The 27,319-nt window shown below is 35.7% G+C and overlaps 1 protein-coding gene across 4 annotated transcripts in view; it reads right to left on the minus strand.

Moving 5' to 3' along the window:
• npas3 (neuronal PAS domain protein 3) overlaps positions 1-27,319 on the minus strand; it is a 290,739-nt gene that overhangs the window by 80,120 nt on the left and 183,300 nt on the right. For all 4 annotated transcript variants that reach the window (XM_026286527.1, XM_026286526.1, XM_026286529.1 and 1 more), the window contains one exon: positions 15,324-15,413. In XM_026286527.1, coding sequence (XP_026142312.1) covers positions 15,324-15,413 — 90 coding nt within the window. The remainder of the gene's footprint in view (positions 1-15,323; positions 15,414-27,319) is intronic.

Below are 27,319 nucleotides of genomic sequence, written 5' to 3' on the forward strand. Positions count from 1 at the left end.
AGAGAGGGTTAGGATGACATTGGCAGGCAGATGCTTAGGCCTCCCCAAAAGAACAGCCATTTGCACTTAAATGAGAGGATTTGTGGCCTGTCACCCCATTACCAATACACCATATGTGAAACCATGTCTTTATCCCACATTATAGAGGTGGGAATGAGATCTTCTTAGACCACTTTTCTCTCTCTCCTTCACTTTCTAGTCTGTCTTTATCTCTCTTTTCTCATCCTTCTGTACAGAATATTTCAGGTTCAACTCGCTTGTCCGTAAGGGATAAATCAGACATGACACATGCTGCTCTCTTGCATGTCTCTCAGTGTTAGATTTGAAAAAAAAAAGGACTTGGGATCAAACCTGCACCGAGCAGCGAAGGCCGGCTGTCTGCTTTCGCACGTGCCTTCAGCAATTTAGAAAGATATGGCCATCTTAAAGCACTAAAGAGGTTATATTGTACACTGTTTATAATGATGCCTTAGGCTGTCTGCAACAAAAACTGGTGTAATTTAGTTGTACATTACCATTTCTCCCACTTTTTGTGAGAAACAGAATATTATTTAAATAGGTCGTTTGCAATCTACCAGTTGATTGCAAGTTGCTGGTACATCGCACATCATTTAATTGTGCTTTAGGAGAGAATAAAGGGTGTTTTTACAGCATTGAGCAATATAACAAATCACAGACATATCTGCTGATTTCTAGAATGCAATGGCCAATCAGAGATGTTTAAGTTAGAAACCACTCACCGCTGAAAACACAAGTTTGTGTTCAGTTATAAAAGCTTGGGAATCCTCTCATTACAACATACAGTGTATACACAATGTAAATAATAGATGGATTGTGTAGAGAGATTCACTGATTATAACAGAACTTTGTGAGATCATGATAATTAAACGGAGCGTGCCAGCTGTTGCGCTTCAGGTGTCCCAAGTTCACTGTTATAATCTATTGTTCCTTGGTGTTTTCAGTCTAATGTTAAAACGGAAGTTGCTAAATAATAAATATCTGGTCATATGTAAATGTGGTTGTGTAACATATTTTCCATAAAGTTTTTTTTCACCATATATGCAGTAGTCACAGTCTTTCAAAAGAGCAAGGAAAATCCTGTTTGCACCTGCATCCAGACATCCACTGGCATTCACAAAACCTGCGATCACTTGTAGCGCAGCCGATGATGCGTTTCCTGTTCAGCTTACAGGCTTTGTTTGATGGATGCAAAGGTATCTTAACGTGCCTCTGGCCCACTGGCAGATACCAGCTCCGGCATCCCTCTTTCTTAATGTATTCACAACAGAACGGGGCAGGAAGGATGAAGGGAGAGATATCAGACGGTCCCAAAACCTGCAGCGGATCGCAGCACTGCGCTCATTCTTCACCGGTGTCTCTGACGCTCTTCTGCTGTTTATTCTCGTTCGTTATCAGCGGTGTGGCGTGCGACTCGGCCCGCATCGCACCTGCTCTCCAAACTCTACATATTGATTCATTACTAATTATCTATCGCACAGGCCGAAGAGTGTGCCGTGCATCATCGCAGGTGTTACCCTCGATAATGGATGGATGAAGTTATCACCCTAGTACACAAAGTGGCAATGACATTTGCAAAAAATCCTCTAAGCAAATTTCCCTCTTATCTGCTGGCAGTGGCGCTGTGGAGGTGACGACTCAGAGCACCATCATTAAGTCACAATAATTAGCTCTCATTTGTAAAAGCTTGTGTTCATAAATACAGATAATTGTATTAGCGGCATTTACAGGGGAAAATTAGGCATGTTTTACAGGATTGATGGTTCAGACCTGCGGAAATTTCTCTAGCCAACTCAAGGGAAGTAGATACAGCAGCACATTAAAAACAATCAAGAACAGTGATTATTTATAAAACTTGAGATATGATGGTATAAGTATACTAATACAGTCACACACACACACACACACACGCATATATATATATATATATATATATATATATATATATATATATATATATATATATATATATATATATTAGAGTCCTGCACAGGTCCATTTTTGGAGACCCGCACCCCTCGTACCCGCAAAGTTCAGCACCATATCCGACCCGTCACCCGTGATAATATAAATATTAAATCTGCACCTGCCCAGACCCGTTATTCAAAATTTTAAGATCATCTTTAACTACTTTAGACTCAAAATGCAGCCGAAAAAACAACAACAACACATGACCAGTCTTTCTCTTCCAGGAAAATGGGTCAAAACTGGGTATTAAAATCAATCAATCAATCAATCACCTTTATTTATATAGTGCTTTAAACAAAATGCATTGCGTCAAAGCACTGAACAACATTCATTTGGAAAACAGTGTGTCAATAATGCAATATGATAGACAATAACAACAACAATAAACAATAACAACAACAAATCATGCCCAGTTCTGAGATATTGCTAAAAGAACAAAACAGTAATAGGGGGAAAACAATTAAATAAATGTAAAAATGAATCTTAACTTGTACATTGCAAAAATACACATAGTTCACATAGGAACAGCTGTCAGCTTCAGAAACTTTGACCACCTTCAAACAAAAAGTCATTTAGAACAGAGCTCATTTACATACAGAATTATTTAAAGTAGCAAAATACAAAGAGAATGCTAAAATCTGACTGTGTTTTTGATGCAATAAATCTTGGCTAACATTATAAATGTAAACACTACAAAAGTGAGAATACGGAGCTTTTAAAATGTCCAACGCTTGATTCAGCCTAGTATGAATTCCTATAGCCCTTTCTCTCTCCTCTCAGTGCTCAATGATACTCTTCTTTCCTAAAGTGAGAGATGGGATAGGGGCTGGTATACACGCGGTCCATGACTCTGTGCTCTCCTCTCTGAGAGGGTCAACCTTCATCTATTATTCCTCATGGCACGAGTCGCAGGGGCTCATCAGCCCTTGTTATATCCTTATATGATGGGTTTCCCGCTTCTAATACATGGAGGAGATTACAAACGCATTTTTCTCTTTGCAGCATCTGGGTGGATGTGCCACATTAAGGTGTCACCCTGGCTTCTGATAAAAGGGTTATTACTGGCTTTATGGCCCTGCCACATAGCAAGGGAGCACACCTTATGTGTAATGAATAGCATTTTTCTTTATAGAGGCTAACTGTACATTGAAAGCACAGACTTTTTGTCTTCAAGCTGATTTCAACTGCGCAAAGAAAGTAAGTCAACATTACATTAAAATATATATTTTTATTTCAGTATATTTAAAAAAAATATGATTTATTCCTTTGATGCAATGCTTCATTTTTAGCATCATTACTCCAACAGTGTCACATGATCCTTCAGACATCATTCTTATATGCTAATTTGATGCTCAAAAACATTTCATATTATTATCAATATCAAGAATATCCACACATTTGTGCTACTTAATATTTTTGTGCAAACTTTTTTTTTTTTTTTTAAGAAGTCTTTACTGTCAGCTTTGATCAACTAAATGCATCCTGGCTGTAGTATTAATTTTAGATATTATATATATATATATATATATATATATATATATATATATATATATATATATATATATATATATATATATATATATATAAATTGTATATATATAGTTAAAACATATGCACTAACTATTAGTCTACAGCCTAAAATAAAGCAGCATATTTGAATAGACTAATGTTTTTTAATGTTGATTATCCATCTGTCACATCAGTAATATTCTAGCGGTCAGTAGTGAATGCTCTGGTCTGCTGGCATTACCACACTTTACCTCTCAACCTTACAGCAGCGCTAGCAGCACAGAGAGTGAAATATGAGAGCTCTTCCTTCATCTGTTCACCACACTCTCTCGCTCCATCTCTCTCTGGGTCTCCAGTTAAAAAACAGCATCAATTTTCAGCACCAGCACGGCTCTGATCTCTTTATAACGTTCAAGATTCCAGCATTAATTAAAACACAGCAGTATATCTGACGATGAAAATCTTTACATAGTGTTCCCTCGCCCCTGTTTGCAAGACGATGGCAAATCTTATCAATAAAAACACGCCTGAGTGAGTCTAGTGCTGAGAGACGGACCTGATAAAGTGTTACGACTAATGAGAACGAGAACAAAGTTCTGAAAACTGAAAACACCAGTCAAAACATTTTGTCTTAGAGTAGGCTCATCTGTGTTTTGGAAAACACTAAGACCACAGAGTATAGAATATTTAATATAATGCTTCTGGATGAATCTCACAAAACCTGTAAAGGACACATATGGGTCATATATTTTTCCCCAATTTACCATTATCACATGAATCTCACTATCTTTGTATGTACTGCCGACTCATATTCAGTTTTTCTGTAATGTTTGGGTGAACTGTTGTCTGGAAATGACAGATAATTATATTTTTCTCAGATTTCTCATTATCATAATACTGTAAATCTTATTATCATTACTGTGATGTGAAAATTATACATTGTTTAATTTTTTTAATATGTACACATTATGTTTGCAGTATGCAGATTTAAATAATGATTGTATTACTGTATAACAATAAGTCGAATATGAGAATCAACAGAGAAATTCATAGCTTTTTTGTATTTTTAGGTGAAATATTTATATAAATGTAATTTTGTAATGAAAAATTATATATAATTTAATTTTATTTATACATCATCAACGTTTTACTACATGCTTATTATTGTGAGAACATGAATATATCACTATGTCTCTCTCTCTCTCTCTCTCTCTCTCTATATATATATATATATATATATATATATATATTTTTTTTTTTTTAGGGTGGTGAAATGTGATTTAGATTCATTTATTTTTTTAAGATTCACCTAATCAGAAATGAAAATGTTCGGAAAAAATGACAGAAAGCCGTTTTTCAAATAAGCACTATTCATAAATATCAGTCATCTCAACGACAGCCCACAGACGTCATATAAACAAACATGATTTTCTCAAGTTGATAAAACACCCAACAATTAATCTTCTGAAACAGCAATTATCAGCGCAATCATATCCTCACTCGTTCTGAGTGAGCTATCCTCACTATACAGCCGTATTTCCAATCCCATATTCCCGTTCCTGATCTCCGTTCAGATCAAAGACGGCTAGGAAAGCCTGGTGTCAGCACTCTGGAGATACTATCGGCCAGATCCTCCGCCTGACATTAATAACGGCGGGCAGACATCTGAAATGAGAGGGGCCGTATCAGTCTAGAGATGAGGAGGAATCTGGGCATTGTGCTTATCATAGAGCCCTTTAGAGATCAGCGATAGCCACCGTGCTAAACCAACACACCGCAGACAGGTGTATGCTAACACATCCCACACTAAATAATTTAATAATACACTGCAAAAATGACACCAAATTATCTATACATTTAATCTCATATGCTACAGTATGTACTGCATTATTAAAACGACAATTAAAATTTACTGCCGTGATTTTTTGGGCTGTGTAAAAATCTGCAGAAAAATTGATCAGACGCACACCTACTGTGCCATTAGCATTTAGCCAGTACTGATACTTCCTGTGTTATTATTGAAAATTGTTTAAAGAGAATATATAATCACATTTCTTTCATATGGTACTCAACAAATGCTAATAAATTGTATTTTCAAGCTTAGACTACCATTCATATGGAAAGTGGGAAACAATAATTAGAAGGTAGTGCACCTTTATATCAAATACAATAGAGGGCTAATTATCTGTGGTTCATTAAAACATGTTTAATGTAATATTTAACATGCTTTCAATAAAACATAATAGCCTTGTCAGAGCAATGAAGTCAAAATGATCTAAAAACAGCACAAACTATTTTTCACTATTGTGTAAAATTCATCAGTGCACGATTTGAAAGAATAAAAGGGAAAACCAGTCTATAATCTTTCATTAAGATGATACATGTTGCTTCGCCGGGTGTCAGCTGATGTCACTAAGTCCCCTCATTTTCCAATCACTTGTCATTTAGAAACCTCTTGCTGTCGGTCCAAGGAACGCCCACTTTTCAACACCCAATTAATTTTAATGGTAATATGGTTGAATATCATGTTTTACTCAGAAATATGACATATTACATACAAGGATTTATTTAGTTTTTTCCTCTAATTTAGTAAAGTTAATTTGATAGAATACACAAAAAAACATTTACACACACTTATGTTGGCCCAAACCCATTTGAATTTCTTGCTTCCATGAAACAAAACAGGAAATATTTAGCAGAATGTCCAGGTTGCTCTTATTTCCACACAATGAAAGTGGACAGCTGTGGATTCCATTCACTTTCAAGTTTTTTTGTTTTTTTTTAACAGTGATTCCATACAATAACCATTTTGAGTGCACAAAACAACCTTCCAATGAAAAGTTCTTCTAGAAACCCATTTCCGTAACCATTTTTGGTTCTTCAAATAACCTTTTAGTGAACAGTTCTTAAAAGAATCATGATTTTCCTATTAAGAAGAAAATTCTAAAAAGAACATTTTTTCCAGTAGAAAAAACCTTTTGTGCAAAGGAAAGGTTCTACTGTACTAATAAATGTTCAGGCTATTAGGGTTCATCATCATTCGTCTGATGGCTGATAGACATCTCGATGTGGCATTTATAAGGATTGTATAAGGATTGACGCTTTATAATCTCCACAGCCCATAATCCCCCACTCTAATGTCATTGTCCATCGCAATGTTTTACTGTAGACATCGTACGATGCCAAATTGGTAGACATCGGCCAACCCAACAGGCTATTACTGCAAGTAGATAAATCCATTGAGTTTCTAAGGGGCAAGCATCTATAAAGACAAAAGGATCTAAAACAAAAGGTGCAGAAAAAACCCTTCTAAAGTTCCCTGACCTTGACAGTGTGCCGCCAAACCATCTGTTCTTCAGTTAAAACACTCCCACTCCTACAGGCTCTGTGTCTGCTCTCATAAACTCTCTCTCTTTTTCTAATTCTCTCCATCTCTCAGTATCTCAGACTCTCATTGCAGTCAAGTCGCTTAAGCACCAAACGTGTTCTATTGTTCAACTATTGCCATGCCAGACTATCTGCCGCACTTCTAATTTTCAGTCATCCAATTATTAATGGCCTTTGTTGACTTTGAGATTACCGCTGATACTTGCTCTTTTCCATAATGTTTCCAGCTTGAAATCAAGATGGAGAAGGTCTAACTCTGGTTCCCCAAAGGACGCCGCCCAGGAAACCTTGACATGCACAAAGACAGGAGCGCGGACGAGCCTGCCCTGCTGAGAACGATAAGGTCACCTGTGGGATTGCTGAGATTATCTCTGTCAAGCACTTGGACGCAGTGCAGTCAAATGATGCATCATGCAGTCATTTTCAGCCGGAAAAATCAATTTCTTCACTAGGTCGCTATTTGCTTTTCAAAGTGCCCTTGTAGTCTTTGGCTCGGAGCACTTATCAATTTAAATGTTGTGAATTAATTATGTTTTTAAGCCACGTTCCTTGTAGAAGCAGGGAAACACTTCCTGTTTTGTGGGTCCCATGTGGGCGACACGTGTGGGCGCTTATTCAGCGGCTGAGATAAAAACCTTTGGATAAGAATAACACAGAAACTGTTTAAATATGGAACAGGTCTTTTCTTTTTTTTAGAACTGTAACCACAAATATAATAATGGATTTAAAATCCAAAAAGAATAAAAAAAATAACAGACTAACAAAAATTAGCAGTTTAGTTTCTCATTTTCTTTGTTTTACTGTATGATCATACAGTATATTTTTAAAACTCGCACACACATTATGTATAATATACATTTTTAAACTGTCTATAAAAAATAATTAAAAATTACAGCAATGTTTGCGATATAAGAAAAATCTGAATTTAGTTTTTATATATATATATATATAAAATAACTTTATTTAAAGTAAAATATAAAGATAAATTCTATATGATGTAATTTACATTTAAATATTGAAAATTACATTTTGCTAAAATAAAAAATGATTTTAGACAAATGCAATAAAAATAAATTTATAAAAAATTGTAAATAAACAAAAAAAGTATTTTTTAAACAATATTTGATGTATCTTGATACGCAAGTACTATGAAAAGTATGATTACTTTCACAATAAAAAAATGTCAATCAGAAAACAGATCTTAAATGTTTAAAGCAAGATGTAAAACTTTATTTATTAGTACATAAAAAGTAAAGCATGTTTTGATGTTTCCTTTTGTTTTTACTAAATTGTCACAAAGAAGAATATTTAACCAATTATATGAATCAATATTATCAATAAATGTTATCTAAATACATTTCAAATAACAGAGACTTTATCCACAACTAAATGTTAGAATACACTGAACATATCTGACATATCTAACCCAGTCTTATTATAAAGAGCATGCCCATTTATATCACTCAGTACTCGTGTATGCAATTAAAGTGGATTATGAAGACCTTGATGTGAACAGTGACCGACACGGCTATGTTGGACATTAGTGGACGCTTAAGAATTGAAAGCCCTACAAGAAGAACTAATTAAAGATCATCTTCTCCTGTTCAAATCTCAGTCTTCTTCCATTACAAACAACAAAAAAGCTTCAAAAGAGTGAACCACAGCCAGCACACAAAGCTTAATTGTTCCAGAGGGGCATGATGGGATATGACAGCTCCTCCATGACTCTCAGTGAGCTGGGGGTGAGAGCGGGAACAGGAGGGGCAGTTCTGGGAGCGCTGTGGATCGCGGGTGGCTCAATTAAACATGACCTTCCTCTGCCCCTGTCTCCCGCCGCACCGCTACAGGCTCACATGCAAATGCTGACCCTCGGCAGCCACAGCATCATAAATAAAAGAATACTTATTATCCATTTAGTAATATTTCCAAGTCTACCTTGATGGGCCGATCTAACAGCCAGTCAAATTATTCTCTCCATTGTTTCATTGTTCAGGGCTTGGCTGGTCATTCTGAAATTACTCTGACCTTAATTGTTTTAAACTGTGTAAATAATAATTGGGTTGATATACATGTATATCAAGTATGTACGTATATCAAAATAAAATACCAAGATGATACATTAAATATTTAATGAAGTAAAAAAAAAAGAGGGAAAAAGCTAATTTTGTACAGAGAAAAAAGTAACAAAAATTATTATTTCATTTATAAAAAACAGCTCAACTAAAAAGACAATTATAGACAACTATAAAATATACATCATATATCATATTTATGATATAAAAGTAAAATAAAATAATTATTCAGACATGTCACAAAAAAAAAAAAAAAAAAAATATATATATATATATATATATATATATATATATAAATAATATAGAAAATATAGAAAAGATAAAAAGATAACTACAATAATTTTACATTATTCATAATATGAAATATTCAATGAATTCCAACACAAGTAATATTAATAATAATCCTTTAGATATTTTGCAAAAATCACATTTAAAAAAAGTTTTGTTGTTGCAATATTTCATATACTGTATCTTGTTGCACATTTTCTATGAAAACTAAGATAATGCTTATAAAATATTATCTGATTTCTCTGTTTACAATATATATATATATATATATATATATATATATATATATATATATATATATATATATATATATATATATATATATATATATAGTAAATAGAGAAATCAGATCATAATTTATTAAAATGCCTTAAATCCTTCCTTAAACCTTGGGGTGAGGTCTGAGGCAGACATGTTCTTGGCAGAGATCCACCCATTCAGCTTCAGTAGTCATGCTAAAGACATTCAAAAGCCTCACTTCAGAGGAGAAATGACAGAGACACGAGTGGATGTGAACAAGAGAGAGAGAGAGAGAGAGAGGAAGGGTCGAGACACAGGGCGACTGACTCACAAAGATGTGATCAGACAATCGTCCAGACGCTTATGCTAATAGATTGGGTACTCCTCGAGTCTCCCCGGCCGGAGCAGAGCACATAGGTGTCTGAGTGATGGGGATCCTCTGGTGGACACACTCACTCCCCTGTCACCTACAACACAGCAGATGTCTACATTCAGTCCTCCCCTCAATGGAGACGGGGCAGAGAGGGGTCTACAGCCAAACCAAAGCCACGCCCTTTCTCACAACGGGAAAAGGAAGTACACATTCAGCTGCCTGGATGCAATCCAGAGCCGTCACTATTGCCAAACTCAGAGCGGCAAATTCCTCCACCATATGGTACATTATACTCGGGCTTCAGATGTTACCGTGCGTACTGTATGACGGCTTAGTTGGCGGTTACGGAACAGGAACACGCTTAAATCTAAATCCTATGTGGCAGATGAGACCTCAGAATGTCGCTTTATTCCAGATGTATCAATTTCCTTGGATATCTAGTCCATGCAAGTGCATATGCTGTACTGGCAGGGGTGCCGGCTGCAAATGGCCATATTCCAGAAGCTAATATTCTTTTGGCCGGAATAATGCAATTATTATTTTCCTAGGCATCAGTGTAAGCACACGGTGCCATCTGTTACACGAAAACAAACATACACATCTCAATTACAACACAGACAGCTGCCCGTGTGAGATGGGGCACGAGCGACGCACCATGACCCTTTATTCCAAAGCACCTAAAAAAACTCAGTAAGAAAATCCCTAGCGACGCGATGTTATCGCTGCCTCTCAATTTGCGTTGACTGTAACTACCAACCTGGCCATTAATCTGGGAAAGATGCTTGTGCATCCATCACGTATTAATTATTGGAGATGAACTAATCACCCGGCGCAGAAGCCAAGCAGAGAGGGATGAAAAACTCAGACAAGTGAAAAATTTGGCAACATATGTCTATTTACATACAGAAGTTAAATGATAACAGCTATTAGCGTGGCACAAACGGATAAGCGGCCATCTGTTGAACTGAATAATACGGATGCAGATGAAAAGGGGTGTTGCTTCGTTTACTGTCAAACGTAAAATCCTCATTATCGGCCAAATCTGAGAGTGGAGTCAAAGACCGTTGAGATAAGAGAGCGAAAACACGTCCGGAAGCACATTGACTGTATTATCGAAGAGACGAGGGCAGGTGGTGCCATTGTTTAGCATCACGGTAATGTCGGCCGTACAAGAAGAGAAGCTCGCGCTCGCTGTAAAAATCTGCTGGCTTCTCCGGTCGGCACACATTAATCTAACATAAGGTGGTCAATGGCCATGGAGGGAAAAGCAATTTCATATCCTTCGCTCGCTGACCTGAGGAGAGCTGAGAGGAGGGGACGGATGGACAGAGGAGAAAAAACATACTGAACAGTCACGCTAAAGCACAGTCTAATATATAAAGAAACCTGCTGCCTAAATTGACATGAAATGGTGTTCACATTCTCTTGTGCAAGCAGAAGTATTTCTAAGAGAAACAGAATATTTAATGGAAAATATTGCAGGACGGAAAGAAGACTATCATATTATTGGTTAAATAAACAAATATTTAATAATAATAATAATCATAATCATAATTAAATTAAATGTAATATAAGTTACATTTATGCATTTAGCAGACGATTTTATCCAAAGTGACTTACAGTGCATTCAGGCTAAAAGTTTTTATCTAACATGTGTTCCCGGGGAATTGAACCCACAACCTTGTGCTGCTAATGCAAAGCTCTACCACTTGAGCCACAGGAAGACTAATTATTATTTTTATTATTAAATAATGCTTGTTAGTAAATATAATAATATAATTATATTAGCAAATATAATATTATTTAATAATAATTTAATATATATATGTTTTCAATATATTATATAGTAGCCTACGACATTTATTATAATATATTACTAACTTAGTATTAAAAGTTGTATTTGTTATATAATAATAATAATAATAATAATAATAATAATAATAATAATAATGATATTATTATTATTATATTGTATTTTTTATTTTGGATTAATTATTAATAATATTACATTTTTGTTTGTTAATAAGTGAAAATAATATTAATAACATATTATTAAATATTTTATTCAGTAATAATGATAATAATACATATTTAATACTAAGTAATTAAATGTGTGTATTACTTTAGTTCACTACTATTTAATAAGTATGACTAAAATATTTCAATCAAATTTTATAACATTAACAACAAAAAGTAACACAAATTCAGTAAATATATTATATTACTGTAATTCACACGCACCTAACCCACGCTTATAAAACACTAATATTATTAAAAACAAATAATAACAATTAAACAATTATTCAATAATAATGATGCAAATAAATATTTAATACAAATTTATTATCTTAATGGAGAAAACTTGCATCCAACATGTGCAACCTAGGATCAAACCCAAGCCACTGTCCCAAACATGGCTTATATCAAAGCGTGCAGGACTGTTGTGCAGCTGGTTTGAAATCACAGTAAGGTTCAGCTGATGTCATTACGGAGACAGTGGAGTCCATGACTGGACGCTTCCTATCTACTTTCAAACGGATTGAGGAAGAGCTCGATTTAGAGATTAGTGCTCCTCTAGTGCCCTGCGAGGCAGCAGTATCTGTCTGAGAGCAGAGCTTGGATTTGAGCAGCTGAGCGCTCGTATGATGGAGCCGCGGTGCTAAAAGGTCATGCTATCGACTGTGCCTAGTGTAATGGCCGCAGTATGGTTCAAGCCCTGAATCTTTAATAACCTCCATCATTAGCTCTTAGGAAATCAGCGCTCACACGGAGCAGTCGGGAGAGATCTATTGGCTCTTACCATCACAATGCAGGGCTGTAACTTACAGGGTTACAACATGTAGGGTTAAACGCCTATTTTCAACCATTATGCTAGATTAAATAAAAAGGTTTAAGGAGACGTGTTAAATCTGACCGATAGCACCACTCCATTAAAGCTATTCAGACCACATTTACTGCCATGGTTATTTCTGACAAAAAAATGCAAGCTAGACTTAAGATACCACAATCCTGCATGTGGTATGAATTAATATTCCCTATATTAATCAACGTTTAGTTATCAAACAGACATTTACAAAAAGATAAGCTATCCTGGTGATTACTTGCATGGCTGGAGATGTGCATCAACTGAGCGGAAAAATCTAATTTCAACAAATGTTAATTAACTCCTCGGAGTTAAACTACAAAAGCAGCATATATATATATATATATATATATATATATATATATATATATATATATATATATATATACATACATGGAATCATATATAGTATAGTCTATTTTTGATAACCCACAGCACAAAAATGCATAGAATTGTCAATGCAGAAAAGTTGGCAAATTGCTCATCCAATTAACGATGAAAATAATGAACTACACCTTATAAAATTGTGGCCTCTAGGACAGATTAACGAAGAAAAAGGTTTAGCAATTAAGATCAGGAGAGTTATGGGATAAGCTTAAGCATGTAAGATAATAAAACCTACTTAGACTAAAGACTTTACAAGCACTTTATCAGCTGGCCAACCTAAAGATAATACCACAGAAAAAGAGCAAGTCAAATTCCAAAAGCCAGGATTTTTAGAATTAATCAATTATTTGATAAAAATCATCAATCAATTAATGCTGAATTCATTTAGAGTTTGCTCTAGTCTTCTCTTCTTCGTTCATATCTCAATCCTTCTATCTAGCAGAATATTTGAATAGTCTTTTTCAGCCACTGTTGCTTTTATGATTTAGAAGACTCAATATTTACAATGTTCAGATCTGACAGGTCATATAGCAGCACTTGAACCTGACTGAAAGAGTATGTTCAGTATGGAATCATAGTGCACTGAAAAGTATGTGCAGCATACTGTCTGCTATTTTTAATCTGCATATAAAGGAAAAAAAATATTTATAAGCATTTTTATAAATCTCAGAAATGCATATGATTAATTGGAGCAAAAATATCCCAATTTTCAGAGTCTGAAAAAGTGAAGTATCATCTCTGGTTCATCTGTCAGAGTAGAAATGAAAGGTGTGCATTGAAAGTATTATTGCATTCAGTATATTTTTAACCATTTTGGTATTCTGATGTACACAGTATACATACTTTTTTTTTTTTTTTTTTTTTTTTTACTGTATATGGCATTAAGTAATTATGTAAATACGGTACGGTAAAGTATTTGGTTTTGCATTATGCATCAATAAATGCTTACAGCAGCTGTATGTGTTTTTGTTAAATTCAGGTCCAGTTAAAATGTAAAATAAAAAAGAAAAATAAATTAAAAAAACTATATGTATATATATATATATATATATATATATATATATATATATATATACACATTTTTTTTTTAACTAAATGTGATTTTGGGTAAAACAAGTCTTTTTTAAAGTAGTATTTGTTATGCAAATGACATAACCATGTTTTTTTTAAGTTTGTAAAACAGTGTATAAAATTCAGGGAGTCCAGGTATAAACTTAAAGCAAGTCTAAGATATTAAAAAATCGAGTTTAGAATCACCTTTGGTTAATTATGCCATACTAGAAATCTAAGATAGAATTGAGTGCATGGCATTGTGTGAAACAATATTTCATGCAATGTGACTGTAAGTTGAATATTTTGAACCCGTGTCATGCAGGTACGTGCAGTTCGTGCACAGTATATATAATGAATTCTGTATTTTTTATTTGCTTTTAAATAGTAGTTAGTATGCCAATTTACACTGTACACTGAATAAAAAACAAGAATTTGAGATTAAAAACCGAGGTAGGCATCACCTCTGGTTCATCTGTCCAACTAGAAATGAAAGGTTGAATCGAGTGCATTGCATTGGGGGATGCAGTACTCCATGCAGTGTGCTCAGGTTGTATACTTCAAATTTTGCACCCTCACACTGTGAACTGTACACAAGCGGCATAGCATTTTCTTTCAAAATCAGCAGATAGTTTACCATCCTGAGCACATCCAAAATGATTCCTTATTTCTGCTAGACAAAAACGAGTTCAACTGTTACAGTGACGGGTACAGTGAGCATCTTGACGGCACCTGTGCGGTGGTTTTGATCCCTCATACAAGGACAGCGAGAGACCATTCTGATGATTTGTGTGGATTTTTCCAGCAGCGGTGAACAGAAGCTGCCTGTTGTGCAGCCGTGTCTGCTTTGATTGAAGCCTGCTAGCACTCGAGATGGAGCTCAGCTAGACAGGACCGCGAGACTTCTGAAGGTCACTTTCTCACCGTCTGACCTCGCCGATCTGTCTGTTTCTTGAAAGGCCCGGGCTCAAGCCAACAGGAGCGGGGAACGTGCTAGCATTCCAATGAGAACATCTCTCCGCCGCTTAAAATATGCAGTGATGAATGCTGCGAATTAAACTGCAGCTAACAAACCCGCAGGAGTTTATCTAACACTAATTTGTCCGGATTCTCTTCCGCACCGATGGACGGAAAGAGATCTAAGAGTGAAAATCTCACGTGCACTCACCTGTGAAAGCCCCAGGTATATGGACACCGTCTCTGAGATGTACAAAAACCTCCCCTCCTTGTTTAGTGCAAATACAAATCCATCCAGGGACTGTGGAGGAAACAGAAAGAGAGAAAGAGAAGAAACAAGTCAGGCGAGAGTCTCACAAATAGCTTATTCCTCACAGCTCAGAAGTGCAAACAGAACCGCATCCCTGTGTGGAAACCACTGACAGATCATTAAAGAGCAACAATTACAACCTCAATTAACAGCTTGGGATCACAGGCGCCTTAACGCTAAGGGACAGTGTGGTGTGAGCGATACCTAAATATGAGGCAAAAAATGCCTCATTCATATCAATAAAGGAACCAATTTTTTCTTTTCAGCTAACTCAGTTTCACTAGTCAACTCAATCACACAGGAAGAATTACACATCTGTCAAGAAGTTTATACATCAGATCCTGATAAACAGTAATGTTATATATCAGGATGTGCTACCATGCCAGCCAACATGTAAAGCAAATTCACATTAAGTTTACTAAATTAATTAATTTTATTGTAAAAAATTAATCAGTGCCTGTCATCGTTATAGTTAACTTAAAATAATAATTAAAAAACAACAAAAAAACATTAATGACCCCTCAAATAAAATAAATGTTAACTGAAATAAAATAGAACGTTAAAAAAATGACAACAAAACATTTTTCATTTAGTGTACTTGAATAAAAGTGAAACTGAAATAAAGAAAAAATCTACATTAAGTAGACATGTTAAAACAACAACAGAGCAATAGAAATCACAAAAAAACACACACAGTAACTAAAACATAATACATCTACAGTAATTCAAACTATTAATAAAAATATAATAGCATCTCCATTATATTAAAAATAAAGATGATGCATAATAAAATAACCAAAAGTTAAATTAATTTCTCAATTAAAAGTTATTTCTCACTAAGATTATTTTTCATTGCAACATTGCAGCACAAATAACATGAAACCACATAAAAGCTGAAGTGCTTGGTTGTGAGCAAAATCACCTGTGATTGGCCAATGACACACTGCAGCTGCAAAATCACTTTTTATTTAGCATGGTGTGAGCCGCTAGCACAGCTTGGCAAGCAGTTGTGTTTTCAATGCCATAACAGTTTTGCCGCCTGCTTCTGCTTGCTGACAACACGGGTTTAACTGGAAAAACATGCTTGTGACGAGATTTCTGCAAAAGGGTATTATGTTGCTTCTTTCATGTTTCACAGCACTCGTCCTGCAAAATGTCCTGTGAGATGTGAGTGGTGCTAAAACCGTGTTCAGTTTGATTGGAAACATTGTTGATTGTTACAGCATGTGTATTTAAATGCACTAAAAGGTTAATGCTATACAGCATTTGAAAATGACGAAAAAACACTACTATAAACGCAAGCAACCAGCTTGCTTTTATAAGTGCAATGCTGTACTAGGTGAGCTACTGAGCAAGTTTTCTACATCAGAAAAGCTATTCATATGGAGATAGTTATGTGATTTACATGTCAGTTGTACTAATTAAAAAAAAATAAAGCACTGTGGTACACGCTATAACATAGTGTAGTGAAAATAAGTATTTATTAATCTAAAATCTTGTTTTACTGCCTCTAGTGTTTAAGCTAGAAACTGCAGTGAAATGTATGTATAGATACGCTTTTGGAGTTTTGGAATATCTGAAAATGAAAATACCTGAGATGGCTTGACGAACACAAATGAACTATATACAGGCATTGCTGTCGTGTGTTTTCAGTTTAGTGATCTTTGTCCATATTAGGAATTTCCTGGAACGTCATAAGCTACATTACTTCTGTGAGGCATATTTGTATTATGAATGAAACAGACTTTACATATATAAATGGTAATCCTTACACCCATATTTAGGATAAAATAGATAAAATAAACTCTTTTTTATCACTGCACATTAATTTGAAGTAAACGTATGCAAATTCCTATTTTTTTTTCAACAATAAGTTTCCATTAATGAAAAATATACCTCATTGTCATGTTCTAGCCATGTTATATTTATATTTCAACAAAAATATCAAATTTTTATGACCTTAATGTTATAGCAGTTTTCCCCCATAGTACCGAACATATCAAAGTGAGAAATTGCACTATTGTGAATATATTAATGTTAACGGTTTAAAAATAACATTAAATGCATAATACCTTGCTCCAGATCACAGATGCCATACATAAATACTCAAAACAAAGCCTGATTCATATCGGTAAAAGTCACATGCATAAGACAAGAGCAGTTGTGTTGGGTCATTTCTGCTTTACGTGTGCATCGTTAGGAATTGTGGACTAAAGGAAGCCTCATTGTATGGATATCACTGCTGGAGGTGTTTCTGTTGGGCCTCCAACAGCCAACAATTAAGACATTGAGGTCACATGGGTTAATTACATATTGTCTCCCACTGCCTCAGATAATCTGTAGGCTGATGCACCCCGGGAGAGAAAATGCCAGAAAGGAGCGACGAGTAAACAACAAGTTATTGTGCACAATGTCACGGCTGATCTGATCACCTTTTTATGAAAATCAGGTTTACACAGACAGGGTGGAAAAGCATCCCTCTCTCATTTATTTGCGAGTTTAAAGCAGCATCGGCAGCTGGCGAGAGAGCGTGCGGTCTCTACTCGCCGATAAAACAGCGCAGCCTCGGGCTATTTACAGCGTGCTGATATGCAGCTGACAACTGCACGTCCCACGGCGGCCCGCTAGCGCATCACTTCCTCCCTGAGCACGCATCTGCTGGAGGTGATGTGTTAGACTTACGCTTTACATTACACCGCGCTAATGCTAATACTAGCCCATTATAAGGCACTTTACATTTGAAATGCTAATATCCCAATATAGATGCGTTAACATAAATGCTTCGCTAACACGGATGCTTATTTACATTACTTAGAGCAACAAAAAGCTTCAAGGGACTATATTCTACACATTAAGCATTTAATTTAGCCCCTGAAGTCCACTTATAATATCAGTCAAGGTTTCTTGCACCAAAATAGTTGTAAATTAGCCTTAACTGACCGTGTTTGTACCCTCTCCCTGAACCTCAGGGGCCATTCACACAGAATGCTTTCTTGTTTTTTATCTAAGCGATTTTTTAATTGTTGGTCTATGTAAATATGCCAAAAAGAAGCATCTTTATTAAGATGTGTCTTCTTTTTAAGTAGTTTAACATTTAAAATTTCAAAACAACAGAACAATTAGATAAATATTGCACATGTGCAAAAATCTGCTTTTATATTAGCAATAAGTAAAAATATTGGGAAATAATGCCTTTCTGGTTAATAATATATTCTGTGGGAACAGCTTTTTAAAAATAAATTTAAAACTTCTGTATGCAAATGACCTCTGTTACCTTCTGAATTAGACATTTTTACATTAAGATATGTATATATGTATATACATACAACACACTCCAACTCGTCATATATTGACACTTGGTCAGGACACTTTGGCGTCGCCTTTCGACGCTCAAGGTACCCCTTTACCCCATTTTTCGAAGCACAGGGTCCTCCATTGTTTTCTGTTGTTTGTTTTAATTTAATGATTTTCATGCATTTGTATTAAATATAAATAATTGTATATTAATTTAAACTTTAATTGGAGCACGTAACCCCATCCCTACCCTAAACCTACCCACTTCTGAACAATATAAAACAGGCAAATGAAAGTGCAGTCACAAGTACAGTATTTATTGACCAAACCAACCATAAACAAGCAGTATAAAAGCATTACAAACACGTTGTGCTGCATTCCAAGTCTTCTGAAGACATAAGATACAGTACTTTCATGCGAAGAAGAGAGTAAAACATAAGGTTTTAATCGCATAAAATGATCCATTAACGCACTCACTTCACATCTCATTCAAAAAGATACTCCCCAATTTTGGTGCTAAATATTTTTGAGGAAAATTGTGGATTTTTTGAAAACAACAACAACAACAAAAAACGCATTATTTGAAATCTTTTGTAACATTATAAATGTCTTTACTGACATTTTTGGTAAACAGAATGCAATCCTTGTTAGGTCCTAATTTAAAAAAATAAATAATAATAAATAAAACTTACCCTTAACTTTATTAAAAAAAATGTAAATACAAAATAAATAAAATACATTTAAATTCAGTGTAAAAAATACACTACATTAAGTCCGTTCTCTCAAATGATGCATCTTGTTCATAGAGAACAAGTCCTGGCCTTCTATTCTTCACCGTCACTTCATCTGTGCACCCAGAGACCACCGTTCCTCCCCAGTGGAGGATCTTTCTGACCTGAGAGAGACTCCTCAGGCTCTGACGTGGCTCTTATGTCCCTGCAGACGCAGCCCTGGCTGTCAGGACAGACCCGCAGCAGTCACCTCCAGCCAGTCTGCAATCATCTCCTCCCTGTTCAGCGCTGCTCTTCCTTCAGCCGCGCAGCATCTGTGGGCCAGGTCTCTGAGGAACACTGCGTGCCTCCGCCTGGCTCCCCTCCATGATAAACGGCCTCTGTTTACAGGCTAACCACTGTGTAAAGTGCACAATAAATCACTAGCCAGACAAACTTCTGGGGGAGAAAAGTGTAACATTAAGATGGGCCTTTTTGTCATTTGTTTAAAGCAGTCATGCCTTGCAAGCAGCTTCTCTCTCTCTGTTGTCTAAAGTGCTGAGAGAAGGAAGAAAGCGTCTCACAGAAAGGAAATGAAACTCTGGAACGGTTAGGGATCTGCACACTTGACCTTAGGAAGCCATAGCAACAGAATCCAGATTAAGATTAAATGTAGACAAAATTAAAACATATAAATCAAGCATCTCTTGGTTATTCACAAATAGCATTAACAAGAGATTTATTTAATCATAATTCACCATCATGCAAATTAATTTAATCTCCATTTACATAAAAATACATTACATGATTGAAAGTCTATTTTCAACTTTTTTTTTTTTTGCTTATATTTATTTTGTCAAAATATAATCACATTTTACCATATTGCCTTTCTTAATAAAAAAAAATATATAATATGTTCCTGGACATATTGTACAGAATATATATTAGTGTGAATTATACTAAATTGAAATAATATAAAAAAAATGAATCCATAAATATGTCAAATCACAGAAATAAAATGGTTTTCATGTTGAGTTTATATAATATTGTTCCTGGTCTTATTGTGCACATTATTCTATAATAAATAAATAAATAAATAAATATATGCAGACACAATATATATGATACAAAAAATATATAAAACACATAAAAATATAAATGAATATTTTCTGCTTCTAAAACAACTCCTAGCAGACACATAAAAATAATGCAAACCACTTATGTTCACTTAAAAATGTCAAATCATAGAAATAAAGTGTTGCCTTTACAAATTTGGTCTTACTGTGGACATGGAAAATGTAAAAAATAAATAAAAGCTATTCATAGCATTTTTCTGCCCTGAAACTACTATGCAACTCTGATTCTTTGCTTCAGTGTAAGCACTTGTTAGATGCTACAACTATAGACCACAATCCCTCAAGCAAGAACACAGCAGCCTTCCAGTGCTACAGCAGCAAACATGCTCTGGAACTCAGTAGCCTTGTGTTTTCTCTAACAAAGGACAAATATACGTGAGCTGAAGGACACACAAGCTGGTAAACATCAATCTAGTGACTGCACCTCGGCCAGAGCCACCGCACGTCCACATTAACACAGACAGCGGACGCCAGCCGAGAGCAGCCTCAGTGACTATTAACATATCATTAACTATTAGGTCAGACAAAATGAAGAGGGAGAGAGAGCGATGGGGGAGATGCCTCATGTTCTTCTCCTCCAATCCCATCCCTCATTCCCCTCCAAACTCCAACAGCCTCCATGATGAACAACTGCAACTGAAATGAAGACTTCTCACAGGGCTGGCCAAACCTGAGCATGTGAGCATGTGGACTACAGGTTACAGGACTCAAATACATCAGAGGTTTGAGAAAACAGGCTTAAAGCACACAGTTAACATTTATTATACATAGTACTTGTTGTATTTCAGTTGGCATGGGGAAAAATGTCTTATTTTCTTTTAGATGACCTTGATGTAATAAAAAACTAAAATGTAAAACTAAAATAAATATTAATAAAAATATACATAACAAAACACAAATTACTAAAAATGGCAAAAACACACAGAACAAACTTGAAGTAAAATTAAAATTAAAACATTAAATTAAAACTTCAATTCATAATAAATAAATAAAAATGTTTCCATTCCAGATTGGTATCGTGTAATATGTTGATAAGTGTGGATGACCCAAAACTGCTGCACCATAAAAATAGATGAAACTGACTCTAACCTGGAGTGGCTGATAATGACGGACAGCATGAGTGAGACAGCAGACATATGTGTGTGTGTGTGTGAAAAGTGACATACAGACAGTAAGAAAGTGTCTACATGTGTGTGCGAGTGAAAAAGACAGATGAGAGGTGTTAAAACAGATCTCATCAGAACTTCTGAATTGCCGCGGGAGCCGTGAGAGATCTTTTTCACTGAAGTCAATTTTGAGGCTGACAAGTCATGTAGAAATGTGCAAATATGGATGCGCGGTATTGATTTCTTTATTGAAGGCACCAGCACAGGAGATGCTTGAATCACTCATCCTACCCCTCGCTGAGACCTCTTTCAAATAAGAGCGTCGTTAGATTGCTCATTTCATATGGGCTTAGCGCTGCGGGGAGGGGGGCAACTCCACATGCCATATTTATTGGGATGCTTCACTCCAAATGACCTACAACAAGCATCCGTTTAAAAGAAGAGGTGTGAGGGCATCAGATCTGGCTTCTTGACTCTCACTCAACCTTTCAGCATATCCTCAATCTCAGAGTCAAACATCTCCAAACATACAACAGGAACAGCAGTTGTGAGCAAATTAATGGTTCTGGTTGCTATGAATGATTCCAGTTCTTCAGTCGAATTCCAGTTCCATTAATGATGGAAATATTTGGAATAAAAATGATTTATCAGAATTATTGTAAAAAATCTGAAACACAACAATGATTGAAAATGATTTCTCAGTATTAAATATGAGACACATAAGCATAATAATACAATCAATTAAAACGCATTGTGAGTCGATCACTGCTGAAAATTTACAATAGACTAATGTACTCTAATAATAAATATTTTAATGAATTAATATTACAGTACTAAATGTATTGCGTCTGATCATGCTCTCTCTCACTCTTATTAATGCAAAAAATAAAAATTTTTGGGATAATTAAACAGAAAGTGCAAAAACTATAACAGAAATAGTGTTGTCTCTTAGATACTGCCTTTAGATCCAGAGTTGTTGGACAGCTGATGTCTGAAATCTAAATTAGCACTCTTCACCCACAGAGGATGACAAAAGCACTCCAGGAGCCAAAGAGCCAGCGCTGGCTTTCCATGTAGAAACTACGCCACTTTTCCAAAGTTCCTTCGGGTGACCAGGCAACAATATTGTTTCGACTTCCCCTCCGCGCCAGGATTTAATTAAGTGATAACAGTCACCTTCGGGTGATGACACAGGACAATAATATCTGGGCTAAAGGAAAACGCTGAGACTGGCCAGCACGTATTATCACGAGCAAAGATAGAGAGAAAGAGTGAGGAAGAAATCCGTACTTTACAAACACGTCTGGCCTTCATCCAGGTTAGACTCGGGAAGAGGAAATATTCTCGGAGTCTAATCTGACGGTTTAAGGGGGGATTTAGCTCGAACCTAAGAGGATTAAACATCATTTGAATGCTTATGTGTTTAAACACAGGCTTAATAAAACAATATGACGTCAGTACAAACAAACAGGGGGCTTGACTTGACACTAAACATATGCACAACGTATGCATTTCTCACAAAACTTGCATAAAGTAACCCCATAAACTTGCATTTCTGACTGAAACAGGAGATTTAACAAAAATAAAAAGCAGGACTTAATTTTATCCTATGCTAGGAGGCAAAGCAAGTTAACTTTTTGTTTGTACAGAAGTTTTGTTTTAATATGCACTAAAGTATTGATAACAATAAGTCCAGAAAATTATAGAAACTAAATTCAGATTTTTTTTTACAAATTAAAATGCATGCCATATGACTTGGGGATGTGAATTGTAGACCGTCCTGCCATTTAACCTCGAGCTAAAATGGTTAAATCCTGCAGGAAATTGAACAAAATGAAATCTGGAATAATCACAGAGATCCTGCAGAACAAAAAAAAATGAAATAATGAAAAACAGAATCAAAGACGAGTTTATTATGAAGAACAGACAAAGAAGCCTAAAGATATTCACTGTAGCCTGGCTGAAAATTCAGCGAAATTTCCTGTAAAAGTGATCGTAATGACCGAAATTAATTTTAATGACATTTATTTCTCAAAAATAGAGCCTCTTATTCAAAGCTTTCATGAAAGAAACTCTTTTAAGTGCACAGATCCACTTTATACTTACACTATCATTCATATGTACTGCAGAGTTCTGCACAAGGAATATATATTTTTAATTCATACTCAGTAGATACAAATACTCCAGAAAGATTCCCTCAGAATACATACGGTCATTAGTATGCAGGATGATGATTTATTCAAACAATGATAGCAAGTTCAGTCTATTAGAGGTGAATAGTAAATCATGTTTTGGCCTTTTTAGAAAAGAAAAGCGAATTTGTCGCAGCTGATGATTTGCTATGCATTCATGCACAATACATACGATACATGATAATACAGAAGTTTTGTTGTGGAGACCCAAGGCCGGTCTAGATGCGGTACGGTGGTCCTGCAGGTAATGAGGACCTTCACACAGTCAACACTGATTGCCTTCTCCTGTATGAAAACATCTAACAATGACTGCTCAGAGGCCCTTCGATACGGACAACGATCACACACACACACACATAATGGCAAACGCACACACACATCTCAGCGATGCCTCTTAAGAAATCGCATAGGGCCTGACCACCACAGTCTAATTATGCTAATTGCTTCAATGCCCTTGCTTTATTTATGCATGGCGTCTAAGATAAATAAGAGAAAATTGCTTCGGATCTAACTGTATTCATTTTAGAATGCAAACTAGCCCGTGTTTGTTATGAGATTGCTGATGTGTTTACCCCTGAAATTCTGCAGGTAATTGCAATTTTGATTGTACATTTATTTTTCCCACTGACAGTCCCAGGACTGCGTCTGTTCTCAGTTTTTATAATTAAATGCTTTGTAATATTTAAGCACACCGAATGGAAGAAAAACAGCACACATTAGAATATTTTATTCACTAGACTGAATAGCTCGCTCAGGGGGATCAAGACACACTGGGAGAATGAAAATGCTTGAAATCTAGAGTTTTTTTTGAGGGAAACATTAAAAGGCGGAAATTGGGATAAAGGGTGAGATATATGTGTCTCGTTATCGGCCTGAGAGTTTCGGAGGAAAATCTAAAGACCGTTCTGGTCCTAAGGCTCAAAACATTCTGTATCTAAACAAGCTTGATTTCACATGCTGAAATGTGATTCATAACGCGCAGCAAATGCACAGTGCAATTCTATGTGCTGCCACAAGGGGAGCTATAGTGATTCTACTGTATAGGCATTCTCTTTCAGGTCAACCTGCGTTGCCAAGTCAGCTACCTTTATACTGTTGCCGACCTGTGGGTTGTTTTTTAAGTCTGGGGGTTGAAGCAAAATGCCTCACCTGCCTGACCCCAGGAACACAAGTTCTGGCCGTGACTGGGCTAGTTTTGAGTAACAAATTGGTAGACCTGGCAACCCCGAGGTCAACTACTGTCACGGTGGATTTTTCCTTTTTTTTCATTCAGATGAGGTTTATTATAAGCACTTACCGTAGTTTCACATTTGTTTACTATATTACTATATTAAAGGGGGGGTGAAATGCTATTTCATGCATACTGAGTTTTTTACACTGTTAAAGAGTTGGATTCCCATGCTAAACATGGACAAAGTTTCAAAAATTAAGTTGTACGTTTGAAGGAGTATTTTTGTTCCAAAAAAACCTCTTCCGGTTTGTCACAAGTTTCAGAAAGTTTTTTTCGAGTATGGCTCTGTGTGACGTTAGATGGAGCGGAATTTCCTTATATGGGTGCTAAGTGCGCGCTCTTCTGCCGGAAGAGCGTGTGCTCCCGTAGAGCAGAGCAGAGAGAGGCTGAGCACAGCCTGATCAGAGCGAGAGCGTCGCGAAAAGTCACAAAAGAAGTGTGTTTTTGGTTGCCAGGGCAAGACAACCCTGCACAGATTACCAAAAGAGAAACAGCATTAAGGGACAAGTGGATGGAGTTTATTTTTACAGAGCATCAACGGAGTTGTGCAAGTGTTTGTGTTTGTTCCCTGCATTTCAGATTGCACGTCGTTTATTTCTTAAGGATAATGCAGTCCCAACGGAAAAGGGTCACGATCGTGTGTTGGAACCGCATGCGGTGAGTAAAACTGCTTCAAATATCTCTGTGTTGTTAACTTAGCTATCAGCGCGTAAGCACATCAAGTAAACAACATGCGATGTTGTCATCAAACTGCACTTTCCACATGTAACGTTACAGCTAAAAAAAAAAAAAAAAAAAAAAAAAAGACGACATAAAGTGGAACTTAGTCATTTTCCAAAACCGCTAAGCAAATATATACAGTTTCAGTACATACCACATAGAGAAGCCTTTGCTGATGCTGCTCTTGTTAAATTTCAGCCTCTGGATCTGTGTCACAGCTTCCAGACTCGCTCAACACAAAATCCTACTCGCGCTCGTGATTCTTTAGCTCCGCCCACACGTCACGCCTTTAGGCGCTCGTGTTTTTCCGGGAAAAATCGGTACAGACTATCTTTCTCTTATAAATATAATAAAAATAAAGAATTTTTGGAGTTATGAAGGATGCAGTACTACTCTATAGGTACTCAAGATTAACAGGATATTGAGTGAAAACGAGCATTTCACCCCCCCTTTAATATATTAATTCCTAAAGCACATTTACAAAGAATAGAAATTGAAACCAAAGTGCCAAACAGGTAGTCCCTAAAAAGTTGTATATTTAAAATACATCAATTAATTAATTGCTTGAAACTTACGGATAAAAACTAAAATTAAACTCTATTTGGAGTACTACTTCGCACAATGCACATTTCTTAATATTAAGCCTAAAATGTGGTGTAATGTCACTATTGATGAAGGTGTACCTGAAGTATACTTGCAATAGTTCAACTTATTCAGTAATATCTTTATTCGGACTTCAGCACTACTTCCATGCAATTAAAGTTTAAAATTATTGTTACAATTTAGCAGGCTTTAAGTAATGACAGGATATTTTGCAGGGTCCATAATTATGTAAATGTAATTGTAGTATGCTTAGCAGGAAATAAATGTATCTCAATATTCAATACTGTATATTTTAGTATATTTATTTTTCACTAGGGGTATAAAAATAAAAATTATGAATAAAATATTTTTTTAAATAGAAGTTGTTAAAAATATTTTGAAGCTGTAAAATGAACAATTCTAAATATTTTCTCCAACTCAATATTAATACGATGGTGAGGAGACTAATGCTGTTTCATTCCTTTGTGTAAATACTTCAGAGAACAGCTCCTCTTTCTCTCTTTCGGCTAGCATTTAAAATAATTTAGCTGGACAGTAGCTGAGGTTGTTTTAATAATGTTTCACATCTCAGATCTAATGATAATGTGTTTATTAAGTTCAATAATAGACCCTTATTCTTCTATATGGAGAGTTTCTCTCCATGCATGTGCTGTATATCAGGAGTTGGGCACAGCACGTCATAAATTCATAAAATTACAATTGATTCCTCTGAGCGGAGGGAGAAAACAACAAACATTTGCAATCTACTTTAAACGAATGAACTCACCTCTCCATCATGCAGAAGTCTGACCGACTCACACAGACTGAGTTTTACCTGGTCATCTAGGGTTAATCATAGCCGTCTTTCAATGCTTTGTTATGAGGTATGGATTTAACCTCTGTGTGGAGCTTTTGAGTCTATATGA

This window comes from Carassius auratus, chromosome 17 (assembly GCF_003368295.1).
Source record: "Carassius auratus strain Wakin chromosome 17, ASM336829v1, whole genome shotgun sequence".
Lineage (NCBI taxonomy): Eukaryota > Metazoa > Chordata > Actinopteri > Cypriniformes > Cyprinidae > Carassius > Carassius auratus.